Source organism: Panthera uncia (genome assembly GCF_023721935.1).
Source record: "Panthera uncia isolate 11264 chromosome A1 unlocalized genomic scaffold, Puncia_PCG_1.0 HiC_scaffold_16, whole genome shotgun sequence".
NCBI lineage: Eukaryota > Metazoa > Chordata > Mammalia > Carnivora > Felidae > Panthera > Panthera uncia.
In genome coordinates this window covers 75,944,069-75,957,696 of record NW_026057576.1, presented here as the reverse complement: position 1 = coordinate 75,957,696, position 13,628 = coordinate 75,944,069, and the positions used below count along the sequence as shown (strand labels likewise).

The 13,628-nt window shown below is 41.5% G+C and overlaps 1 protein-coding gene across 1 annotated transcript in view; it reads right to left on the bottom strand.

Annotated features, from left to right (window-relative positions):
* The window catches only part of MYO16 (myosin XVI), a 458,605-nt gene that overhangs the window by 311,925 nt on the left and 133,052 nt on the right, over positions 1 to 13,628 (bottom strand). The window contains exon 9 of the mRNA XM_049647209.1: positions 8,280 to 8,430. Within this exon, the coding sequence (XP_049503166.1) occupies positions 8,280 to 8,430 (151 nt within the window). The remainder of the gene's footprint in view (positions 1 to 8,279; positions 8,431 to 13,628) is intronic.

The following is a 13,628-nucleotide window of genomic DNA, read 5'->3' as shown; positions in this document are numbered from 1 at the left end:
AGTTAAAAAAAAAAAAAAAACACCTGGGAAACATTTCAATTAAAAAAGAGATGAATTTGAATTTGGATTAAATGTAAATCTATCATTTACGAGTTAAGAATGGACAATTTTTTTTGTAATGTTTATTTATTTACTTTAAGAGATAGGGAGAAGGGGCCTGTGTGAACAGCGGAGAGGCAGAGAGAGAGAGAGAGAATCCCGAGCAAGCTCCACACTCAGTGGGAAGCCCAGCACAGGGCTTGATCTCAGGACTGTGAGATCGCGACCTGAGCCGAGATCAAGAGTCAGACCCTCAAGTGACTGAGCCACCCAGGTGCCCCACGAATGGACAATGTTTAATTTTACATACACAAGATAATGTTGTGCAAACTAGACACTCAATCTACTATGACAGCTTTGGTTTTCTTATGTCAAAACACAGGAGAGCCAAAGAACAAGAATATTGTGATTAACGCCTCTGTGGGCTCGTGGGTGCCCATAGCGAATTTTTAACAGCAGCAAGTTTACTTCTCTTATTTGTGTTCGTGTTTGCATTCTCTACTTGCATTTGCAGTTTGTATTTATAGTTGCATTACAAATTTTATTATCGTACGCACCACTGTTACATAATTTGAAATTAAATATTACTGCTGATCAGTGTCTATGACACTGACAATTACAAGTCACTGCCCTCCCAGACTGCTTATAATCCTAATGTATTAATAATGGAAACTCAAATTCTTTACTGGGAATCTCAAATGGTCAGAAGAGTGGTTTGTTTTTTCTTCCAGTTAGGAGGGTGTCATGGCCGTGGGCTCTGGTATTTGAGACACCACCATTTGGGAAAATAGCAAATACCATATTTCAATATGTATTAAAAATGTATTAAAAATTAATTTGTGGGGCGCCTGGGTGGCTCAGTCGGTTAAGCATCCGACTTCAGCTCGGGTCATGATCTCACGGTGTGTGAGTTCGAGCCCCGCGTCGGGCTCTGTGCTGACAGCTCAGAGCCTGGAGCCTGCTTCGGATTCTGTGTCTCCTTCTCTCTCTGCCCCTCCCCCACTTGTGCTCTGTCTCTTTCTGTCTCTCAAAACTGAATAAATGTAAAAAAAATAATTTGTAAAATATTCCAGACCTCATAAATGTCAAGAACAAGCCTCTCCCTGCCCCCCAATATTCCCAACAGAGCCAACACTTTGGGTTTATTTTCTCTGCTTTTCTAGCATTTAAAGGAAATATGCCTCAAAATACCTTTCAGAATTAACCTGAAATTAAGGTGCATATAACGTAGTCTTATTCAACTTAGTTGACTAGTTAATTTTAATTAGTTAGAGGCATAGCTTTAAGACGTTGATACTTTCACAAATACTTACTTAAATAGTTGAGCAGCATCCAAAAGCTGGTACTTGTTGCTGACAAAAATAGAAGTCATAATGTTCCACAACCCCCAGTATTTTCTGGGTTGTCAAAATCAGTTTTGGGATTGTGTGATATCTATGTGTGTTTTGTTTTGTTTTTTAACATGATACACTTAGTTCTACTTTGAAGAGTCTCATAATCCGAAAATGCTGCCAGGTAAGTAACTAGAAACGTGCTTCACGTACGCTGTGTTTGATTCGGTATTTCGTATCAGTCAGGCTCATTTGGGTAAAAACCTTACATACTGATTTGAGCTTCCCCACCTTAAATGCTAGAAACTGAAGCACATTAAGAGATCGACTGTGTGTGTGTGTGTGTGTGTTGCCTTAAGTTTTTATTTATTTTGAGAGAGAGAGAGAGCACGCACAAGCTGGGGAGGGACAGAGAGAGAAGAAGAGACAGAGGATCACAAGCAGGCGCCTTGCTGTCTCTGCAGAGCCTGACGTGGGGCTCAGACTCACGAATCATGAGCTCGTGACCTGAGTTGAAACCAAGAGTTGGATGCTTAACCAACTGAGCCACCCAGGCTCCCTTACATTGATTATTTTTGTATTCAATGGGATGAATGGGTTGAAATCTCAGTGGTGTATCTTCCTGGTTGTGGGAATGTGAACATTTTTCTTCCCTAACATTACTAAGTCACTTTCGATCCTCTTTCGTACTAGGAAAGATAATGATGGGTCCCTCATTGGAGGCTGTGAGAATTAGTTTGCATGAAGGCCCAGCAAGGTGCCTGCTCTGTGGATAAGTGGGGGTGGGGGGTACATTGTTACACAGTTAGTAAAACATCTAGAGAGGGCCGGTGAGCACCAAAGATAAACTTTCTGCCAACTTCCCTGAGGACTGCCTTTGGAGGGAGGAGGGAGGAGGCATTTGTAGAGGGCTCCGGGCCAATCTCTGTGGCTCTCAGCAAAGACACTCATCTTTCACCTGCTTTAAAAATTGGAGTTCTTTTTCATATATCCCTTTAAGGGGAAGGATCTGCTGTGAAATAATAATTTTAAAAAGTTTGAAATTCAGTGATGTGGTCCTTAATCGGTAGACGTAGAACTTAAGGCCCAGAGAAGCCACATGGTTTCCCTGGGGTCACACAGCTGAGCGGTCAGAAGTGGAAGCCGGAACAATAACCATTAGGTAACAGCGGAGAAAGTCTAGCAGATAATGAGTTAATCTGACAACGTATATTCAATAGTTTGCCTTTCGTTTTCTTGCTCCCTGGCCCGTAGCCAGGCACCTTGTTCAAGGTTTAGTACAAAGAGGGAGATAAGGGATGAGGTCTTTTACCTCAGTGTTTACAGTTTGCAGGGGGAAAAGTGAGGATGGTAAGTAAGAAATCACAACGAGGAAAAGCGCTAGGAGGGAAAACAGGATGCTCTGAAAAGTGACCAAGTGCACTTTGGCTCGGATGGTCTCAGAAGTCCTCTCTGAGGAAAGCGCAGCAAAGCTGAAACAGGACATAACTGCGGGAGGCCGTCCCATGGGGTGTGGGAGAGGACGGGCAGGGAGAGGGGAGGAGGGGGTAAGAGTCATAAAGTCAGAAAGCCCCCTGGAAGGCGCCCGTGGGCTGCAAGGTGGAAGGAAACAGGGCAGGTGGTGGTGCAGGAGGAGAGGGGGGCATGGGACAGGGATGGGTGGCAGAGGAGGGGAGCCCCCAAACTGCACTGGATTTATTACCTGGGACCCATGTACAAAAGATCAAAGGTTTAGGGGCGCCTGGGTGGCACAGTTGGTTAAGCGTCCGACTTCGGCTCAGGTCATGATCTCATGGTTCACGGGTTTGAGCCCCGTGTCAGGCTTTGTGCAGACAGCTCAGAGCCTGGAGCCAGAGACACAGATTCTGTGTCTCCCTCTTTCTCTGCACCTCCCTGCTCACACTCTGTCTCTCTGTCTCAAAAATAAACACTAAAAAAAAAAAACAAATTTCAAAAGATCAAAGGTTTGCTTATACTGAAAGATACCTGCACTGGGCTACAGGGTCACTGGCTCAAGTGTTTGCCCTTAGACATGAAAGGAACTCAGAAAATAACTACAAATGGACAAGTATGTGTTTCCAAGAAATAAAGACTCCTGGCAAAAGTATTTATATAGAGAGATGCATAAAAGAAAACTTTCATTATCAATTTAGGGATGGATGTACATATCTTTTCTTTCCAGTGATTTTGCAATCATTTCCTAAAAGTATCATAATGCACACATGTACATAGACACAGATATTCACCCCCCAAAACAGGTATGTATGTGTGTGTATATAGACACACTTTATATACACACACACGAACACACACATATATACGTATTCATGCATCTACATGATATGATACAAGACAATAATGGGTTGCAATAAGTTTGAACAATGCAAAAATAAGACAAAAGTCTCCATCAAGGTAGCATCCATATTTAACTCCCACACCATCATAAAAAGGAGACAAATCAAAAGCGAGATTTTTTTTCTTTAGAAGAAATGGTTTACGTTTCTAAGATAAGAAACTTCCTCTTACAGCCATAGCTCTAACAAGCTCAATGCGGACTTCTGGGTGTATGTTTAGAAAGCGCATGCAGAGTATGAACGGAAGCCCGACATTTGTTCTGACAAGCCCGAAAGAGCTATTGCAGACATCCATTGGTATTTTTGTGGATTTCCATCCACAGTGGCACAGCTGTTTCACAGGGTTAGGGAAAGTACTAGGCTGACAGTAAAAATGTGGAGACGCCTGAGCCTGTCTGCGGTAATGAAATGTGACAAATACAGTGTGAGAGCAGATCAAGGGAAGAATTCCTTGCATTCATCACATCAGGAGCCCAAAATGATCAGGAAGGAGGCTTTGATGATGGATTGTAAGCAAGGTTATCAGAGGGACACATTCTTTATAAAGATTTCAAAGGCACCGGGGCAGCTGCAAGTAGAAAGAACCAGAAAAACACATCTCCGAATATTTTTATGTTACAGTGGCAGGCTTGATAAGGTCTACTGTCGAAGTCTGCCAAACAATTATAACACAAGGTAAAAGCGAGGTGGGATAAATACGTAAAAAAAAAAAAAAAATCCTCTCTGAGATTGGCCACTATGATTTCTATGAAGATATATATCCCTATCTATCTGTGTAAAAGGGGAGATCTAGAACATAAAGTAAATAGAGCTCAGGATAGATGGTCAGGAAGAACTTCAGAGAAACACTTTGAGAAATGTTTCGAGATCCAAAGGGAACTTAAGTTTGGGAAAGACTCTGATTTCCCTGACTCCAGGTCATCCACACTGCTTGGAGTGGCATCAGCTTTCCTGTTTTGTTCGTTTGTTTGTGACTTTTCATCCCTGGGAGATTAGCAGTACATGTGCAGAAACCATAAGTCCAGGGAACAGAGGAGGTGGTTTGACAAACGGGAGAAAACCATCAGGATCTTGAGGAGGGGAAAAGGACCGAGTATTCATGAATGAAGAGGAGAGAGGAAGTTAGGAAAAAAACGAGGTGGCCAAGAGGTCATAACAGGGAAAAGGGTGATAATCTGACAAAATACTAAGTTTTCCAAAGCTTAAGCCCACCACCGTGCCTAGATAGCATTTTAATTATTTCCCCTTGTTTTCGCTATTCTGTCAGATGTTTCTTTTAATTTTCTTAATGTTTTTATTCATTTTTGAGAGAGATTGAGACAGTGAATGAGCTGGGGAGGGGCAGAGAGAGAGGGAGAGATACAGAATCCGAAGCAGGCTCCAGGCTCCAGGTTCCGAGCTGTCAGCACAGAGCCTGATGCAGGGCTCGAACCCACGAACTATGAGATCACAACTTGAGCTGAAGTCAGACTCTGAACCGACTGAGCCACTCAGGCGCCCCTGTTAGATGTTTCTAAGACAACAAAATGTATCAGGTTCTTTCACTTCCTATTGCTTCACCTGGCCAAGGGTTTACATTTTTGCGTATGTGAATATGGGTATTTCTCGGACCACAGAAAGAGAATTCTCGCCAACCGTCAAAAGCCCTGTAGCGCACAGGCAGCCATGGCATGCCGACCCCTCGCCTATTGATGGAACCATCGCAAGTCGACAGGGCTCTGCCAGGTGAACGGGGAGCTCCTTGGGGGTGTCCCCGATGAAGAACCAGATCCAGAGTAAAAAAGTACTTGTGACTCTCGGCAATTTGCTTCAGGTTCTGGAATTTGGTCATTTTCAAACTGAATCTGTAACGTGAGTGTAAGTTAAGTAATGAAAAGGGATAATAACTTGCCCATGGTGGGATTTTGAGGATTAGGATAATGCAGGTGAATGTATGGTTAAGCACTGAAATGTTAATACAAAGTATGATTTTGTGTTATTATTATCTAAAGTAATCTACATTTGCATTGAAAAAAAATAAAGCGTGGTGGATGTGTTGACTGGAATTAGATCAATTAAGAGCAGATACATTTAGGGGTAGAGAACTCAGCCATTCTGGCAAAACCTAACATACAGTGAATCTATACAAATAATAACAATAAAAATATAAATACATCTTACTGCATTTTTTAAATTTAATGTTTATTTATTTATTTTGAGAGAAAGAGAGCAGGAGAGGGGCAGAGAGGGGGTGGGGGAGAGGATCCCAAGCAGGCTCCGTGTGGTCAGTACAGAGCCCTACGCGGGGCTCAATCCCAGAACTGTGGGATCACAACCTGAGCTGAAATCAAGAGGTGGACACTCAGCTGACGAAGCCAGCCAGGTGCCCCCATCTTACTGCATTTTTACTCTGTTCTTGGTAATTGTGTTATAACCTTTATAGCCCTCTTCTTTTGTCAGCTCTGTAAAAACCCTGTGAGGACTATACTATGTACCCATTTTATAGATGGGTCTTATGAGCTCAAGGAACCTAGAGTCTAAGCAGCAGACCTGAACCAGAGCATCAGTCTTTCTCTGCACTCCCAGGCTACCGTGCCTTCACTAAGTGGAATAAAAATTGGACCCAAATTTCAAGTGTGAACTAAATTTTTACAAATATATTCAGAAAGGAAGGAAGCAGAAGAAGGGACAGAGGGTAAAGTTAGGAAGTCAGGAAGTTAGAGAAGGACAGAAGGAGGCAGGGAGAGGAGAAAGGGAGGGAAAGGCAGAATGAAAAGGAAAGAAAAGGAAGAATGTATAACACACTTCGAAGGAACTTAAGAGGAATTCTCTCTCCATTCTCAGAGATAATACATGTTCGTTTTGGTGATTATCAGAACCGAAAAAGTTTCAATCAAGCCTTGAATATTCATTCACACAGTTACCATTTGATAAAACCTACATTTTAGAAAAACCAAGAAGGAGAGATATAGTGGTTTTGTTTCAATTTGTAAAGAAATTTTCCACATTCCACATTTCCCTTTAAAATGCTATTCAGAAGGCTCTTGCTTCCACAAGCCTTTTCTGAAGCTCTCCTGTGAAACGTGAAAGTATAATTCAGCCAGTGGGTAACGTCGATCTTCCTCTGGAGAGAATCAGGGCCAAGGAGGGATGACAGCGGTGCCTTAAATCTTACCTAACATTCAATCTGTCTACTGTTACGAACTGAATTGCCTTCCTCCAAATTCATATGTTGAGGCTCTCAATGTGAGCATTTGGCGATGGGGTCTTAAGGAGGTAATAAAAGTTAAATGAGGTCACAGGGGTGGGGCCCTGATCCTATAGGATTGGTGTCCTTATAAGAGACACCAGACAGTTCTTTCCTTCTCTCTGTCTCTTTCCTCCCCACCACCACCACCTCCCAGATGAGGACACAGGGAGAAAGCAGCCAGGATGAGGACCTTTATCAGAAGAAACCTCATCAGTTGGTACCTTGATCTTGTACTTCAAGTCTCTAGGACTGTGAAAAATAAATTTCTGTTGCTTAAGCCACCCAGTTTGTAGTATTTTGTCATGGCAGCCTAAGCTGACAAATACACCTTCTAAAATTTAAAAGTATTGGGGCTCCCAGGTGGCTCAGTTGGTTAAGTGTCTGACTTCGGCTCAGGTCATGATCTCACCATTCATGCGCGGGTTCAAGCCCCGCATCGGGCTCTGTGCTGACATCTCAGAGCCTGGAGCCTGCTTCCAATTCCGTGTCTCCCTCTCTGTCTGCCCCTCCCCCACTCACTCGTTGTCTCTCTCTCTCTCTCTCTCTCTCAAAAGCAAATAAATAATAATTTTTAAAGTATCTCAAAATTACAAAAATCATTTATTAGTTATTTTGACATAACAAAAATTAATGAAACTAAAATTAAATTTTGAAAAGATGGCCTTTGGAAAACCTAGCTAAGATGTCTTTAAATTATCCGAAATTAGAGAGAAATAAAACAGTTTCAAGGATTACTCTGACATTTACAAAATTACTCTGCCACTTATAAAACATGAAGCATGTAAAAATCATTTATTTCTGTAGGAATGGTAACAGAAAATACACTAATTTCTATATCTCCCAGCTCATCAAAGTGATCGCCCATAACCTAGGCACTGCAGGACACACACACACACACACACACACACACACAAAGTACACCACCACAGTTACTTTCCATAAATGACTCTAAGTGGTTGATTTTTCTTTCTTCTTATTATATAAAATAGTTGGATCTTTGAAGGAAACAAAAAGCATACTCCATGTAATAATCAAAATGACGACCAAACACATAACTGGAAGTATTCAGGAATCAGCATACTGGCTGAGCTCACGTTCCTGGTATAGAAGTCAAGAGTATAAAATTAAATCCTTCTACAACACAAAAGCAGCTATGTTTAATGGTCAGTATAATGCCATGACAGTGTGTATATGGGAATTTTAAACCAAGTATTAACCTTTAGGTCATGAATTTTTCCTTGAATGGAAATTTGTGGGTGTTTGGTTTTGAAACGTTGGATTTTAAAGCATGATGCACTAAGCAGACCCACAGTAAAGACGTGTTACCTGTTCAGGTTTGGTGGGGACGTTCACTGTGGCATCTTCAGGGACGCTGTCCTGAGACTGTCGCTTGCATAGACCTTTTCTTGCATCTTTGAACATAATGTCTTTTTCCAACATACTGTCTTGCTTGGCAATCGGCAACACCAGGGGACTGCTACAGAAAATAATCAACATTGTAATTAGTCCTCTCTGGACACTGTCGTATTAATCAAAAAAGACCATAACAAAACTGGGCAGTTATAGAAAGGTGTTTTACTCAAATAAGAAACTGCTTCTCGACATGGAGGGGAAAAAAACAATCAACGGGAAATCTGTAAACTTTTCTAAATTTCACTCAATTTCAACCTTAAAAGAAAAAAATATATTCAACTTGAGAAGAAAATGTTTACAAATGTATATATGACATAAAAGAAAATCAATAAGCAATTTATAAGCAAATTATAAGCTAAGGTTGATACATGGTTGAACTAAGCAAGAGATTTAAGTGGGAAAGTGAATTGCAAACATGTAAAGGCCAAAATTACACAATTAATTAAAATATTGTTCATATACAATTTAAAATATGTTATAAAGGGGCGCCTTGGTGGCTCAGTTGGTTGAGCGTCCAACTCGGCTCAGGTCATGATCTCACACGGTCTGTGAGTTGGAGCCCCACGTTGGGCTCTGTGCTGATGGCTCAGAGCCCAGAGCCTGCTTCAGATTTTGTGTCTCCCTCTCTCTCTGCCCCTCCCCTGCTCATGCTCTGTCTCTCAAAAATAAACAAACATTGAAAAAAAATTAAAATATGTTATAGAATCATGGGCAATATTTAGAGTTTGTAATGAAATATTAATAGGGGAATCAGAGAAGAATGATGTGCTCAAAGGTTGAAATATTACAAACAATAAGTTTCATTACTTCATATGGCTCAAACTAGGCAAAAAAAGAAAATAAAAGCCACTTTATTTTTTTTTGTTCCAAAGACATCATTGCCAAAAGAAAGCCATTATTATATAATGTTCATTAAAAATTAACACAATCTAAATGTTTAATTTGCATTGTAACATTTTATGATAGCGAGATTTAAAACTGCATTTCCCTAAATGTTACCATACAAGCAAAAATATATACCTATTTAATCAAGCGCAATATATAAAAACATATTTATTTCATGTATTCTGTCACAGCACTTGTAATTCTAATTAACGCTTAAATGCACTTTTTGGTTTGCAAAAAATTCAGGTTTATTGAGGTATTATTTACATAGAGTAAAACTGACTATGACTCACTTTTTGTAGATGTACATGCATTTGCAGATGTATGTGCCGAATACATATATAGTTGTAAATGGTTAAATATATGTATTTGTGTAGCCCACATAACCAGTGCTATATAGGATTTTTATCATTCCCAACCATCTCTTTGTGCCTGTTCTTTGTTTGTTTGTGTTTTAATTTCTTTAAGTAATCTCTACACCCCGTTGGGACTTGAACTCACAACCCTGAGATCAAGAGTCACACTCTCCTCCGACTGGGCCAGCCAGGTGCCCATATTTGTGCTTGTTCTTTGGAGCCAGTCATGTCCACTCACCTCCTGCCCCTTGCAACCACTGATAATTATTTCTTTCACTATAGTTTTGCCTTTTCTAAACTGTCGGAAAGGGATCATAGAGCACGTAGCTGCCTGCGTCTGCCTTCACTTACTTAGCATAATGTTTTTGAGGTTGGTCAGTGGCTTGTTTTTAGTGCCGACTGGTAGTCTGCTGTGGAACATGCGACACTCGGGCTATCCATGCACCAAACGTTTGGGTTTGTCCAGATGTTGTCAAGTGTAAACGAAGCTTCTACACGCAGCTGTGTACAGGTGTTTGGGCAGACACATGCTCTCATTTATCTTGGTTAAAAACCTAGATGAAACTCCACAAACTGTTTCTGACGTGGTGCTCCCCCCCAGCAGTGCCTTGGCAATTCCTTTGCCTCACGGTCTTGCCAATGCTTCTCTCTCTTTTTATTTTTTTTAATTAAAAACTTTTTATAATGTTTTATTTTTGAGAGACAGAGAGAGACAGCATGATTTGGGGAGGAGCAGAGAGACAGGGAGACACAGAATCCGAAGCAGGCTCCAGGCTCTGAGCTGTCAGCACAGAGCCCTCCGCGGGGCTCGAACCCACAAACTGTGAGATCGTGACCTGAGCCAAAGTTGGACGCCTAACCGACTGAGCCACCCAGGCGCCCCACTTCTCTCTCTTTTTAAAATCCACTCTAGTAGGTATGTTAGTGATTTCTCGCTGTGGTTTCAATCTGTATCTTAATGTGCTTATTCAATATAAAAAGCTCTTCTCTGGTAAAGTGGGTGTTCAAATATTTGTTGCCTGAGTACTGGCTTTATATATTCTGGTTCCCAGTCCTTTATCAGATGCATACATGGCAAGTATTTTCTCCCAGTCTGGGTCTTATCTTTTCATTTTCTTTATAGTGTGTTTCAAAATATGTTGTTCCTTTTTTTTTTTTTTTCCCTCTTATGACTTGGGTTTCTTGTGTCTTATCTAAGAATTCTTTTCTTAACCCAAGATCAAAAAGGTTTTCTCCCAGGTTATATTCCAGAAACGTTATAGTTTTGTGCTTTACATTTGAGTCTATAATCCATCGTGAGTGGGTTTTGTATATGGTGTTGTACACGCGTCAAGTTTCATTATTTTTTTTCCAATGGCTGGCTGTCCAAGTGTTTCAGCCAATTATCTGGATACCTTTGTTAAGATTCAGTTGACCATATATGTGTGGGTCTATCTGGGGGTACTCCAGTATGTTCCACTGATATAACAGTCTAGTCTCACACCAATATTGCATTGTCTTGCTTTATTAAAAACTTTTTTTTAATGTTTATTTACTTTTGAGACAGAGAGAGACAAAGCATGAATGGGGGAGGGGCAGAGAGAGAGAGGGAGACACAGAATCGGAAGCAGGCTCCAGGCTCTGAGCCATCAGCCCAGAGCCTGACGCGGGGCTCGAACTCACAAACCGTGAGATCGTGACCTGAGCTGAAGTCGGACGCTCAACCGACTGAGCCACCCAGGCGCCCCTGCATTGTCTTGCTTTAATACACCTTCACAGTAAGACTCAAAAATCAAGTACTAGGTTCATCCAACTTTGCTCTTTTGTTTTGGCTATTCAAGATCATTAACATTTTCATATAGACTTTACAATCTATTTGTCAATGTTTATAAACACGCCCATTGGGACTTTGATTAGCATTGTGCTCAACCGGTAAATCAATTTGGGGGAGGGTTTACATATTAACGGTGTTGAATTCTGTCACCCATAAGCACAGTATCTTTATTTATTCTGATCATTACTTTTCCTCAGTATTCTTGTAACTTTTGGTATTAAAACCTTCCAAATATCTGTTAGATTTATTCTGTTGTATTGCATGTTTTCGCGCCATTACAAGTGAATTTTTTATTTCAATATCCTCTTGCTGTATAGAGAAATGCAAATGATTTTGTAGATTAACAGTGCTAGGGGTGGAGGAAAGCATCCTGAAGGGCTTCTTTTAGTAACCACAACGTCTCATTGTTTTACAGCCTGTCTCTGTGCCCTATCTTCCAAACGTACAACAGAGTCTAGCAAAGTGTGGAAAAACAACAACAGTAAATGGGCTGCATTAATGCCAGGCCTTAGAGAAAGGCCCGAGGAACACTTTTACAGAAATGTGAGGTCGGTTATGCATCCCTTGAGCTCTGGATGATGATGGTTTACTCAGTGAAGACATATTTAAGTAGGTGAGGCGACAGGGGAGCACACTAACGAGGCAGCCTGGTGCAGAACAGTGACAAGTGTACTGTGTCTGTGTCATAAAAGCACAACGTTTGATGCTCACTCTGCCATCCTGGGCAAGCTATATACACATTCTCTAAAACCAATCTGCAAAAAAAGACCGGTGTTGGATTTCCAACATAATGCATACAAAGGGCTTAGCACAATGACTACAGGAATAAGCAGGCAGTGAAATTAGCTATTGTTAGTTGCATGTGCCCAGCGCTGTGAAGTTTGCTCTGCTTACAAACTAACAGGTCAGCTTGGCACTATTTCATGGAGAAGCGTGGGAGACAAGAGATTCCCAGATCTGAGATGGAGGATGTTGTTACTCACAGATGGCACACACAGAGTTTCGTGTTTGCACCATGTCCCACGATGGGCCCACACAGGTGGACCTCCACGGACACCTGCACCCACAGTGTGTTGTGTTGTAGGACAGAGTCCCGGCCAAGAGTCAAATACTTTTTGAGTGAGCAGCGAACACTGCACCAAGTAGCTGGTAAGCCAGTGCCACTCCCCTCAAGTGAGTTCTGTGGTCTCCTTGAGCTACTTGATGGCCTGCACACCAAGTGCTCAAAGCCCATGGCAGACTATTCTTTCCAAGAGTACAGTTATTAATTTTAAAAATTCTTGGGGTGCCTGGGTGGCCCAGTCGGTTAAGCATCTGACTTCGGCTCAGATCATAATCTCCTAGTTCGTGGGTTCAAGCCCCGTGTTGGCCTCTGTGCTGACAGCTCAGAGTCTGGAGCCTGCTTTGGATTCTGTGTCTCCCTCTCTCTTTGCCCCTCCCCTGCTTGCACTCTGTCTCTCAAAAATGAATAAACGTTAAACATTTTTTTTTTAATTCACTATATGATGGGGATGATTTTAATGCTTATAAAAATTTCATATCCAGATCTGCTTGAATACCATCAAGTGGTAAGGTATCCACAACTGCAAAGGGGCCCTATTTCTTCCGTGAACAACTGGGCAACACTGCCCGCTGCCCTAACTGCTATTCATCCTCCCTGAGCTTCTGAGGTGTGTCCCATGCTTCTCTGACATGAGAACCCTTCAGGTATTTGAAGACCATTGCAGCTTCCCTATATTTTCTTTAATCTGAGTGGACCACCCACAAAACATTTTAATAATTACATGGGATTTAAGGCATGGTCATCTCCATTCTAAGTACTCCATCCATACTAACTCTTTATGGAACAACAACATTATAAAGACACATCTACTATTCCACCTATTTTATAGATGAGTACACTGGGGGACAGAGAGACGGACTGGCTGTGGACACACAGTGAGGCAGGACTACAGCTGGGACCTGAGGTCCAGAGCTTGTGTTCTTAGCCACCAGTCACACGGGCCACATCCACAATCCACCCTCACACTTACCAAAATATGTCCTTACTTATCTGGCCTTGTATATCAGCCATCTCTTTCTGCTTTGTCAGGAAGTTTTAAAAGAAAAAGAGAAAAGAAAAAAAAAACTAAAGAGAGGTTTTGCCTATACTGTGCCAAGTGTTCTGAGTATAAAGTGATGAATAAAGCAGTGGTTTGACTAGTCAGG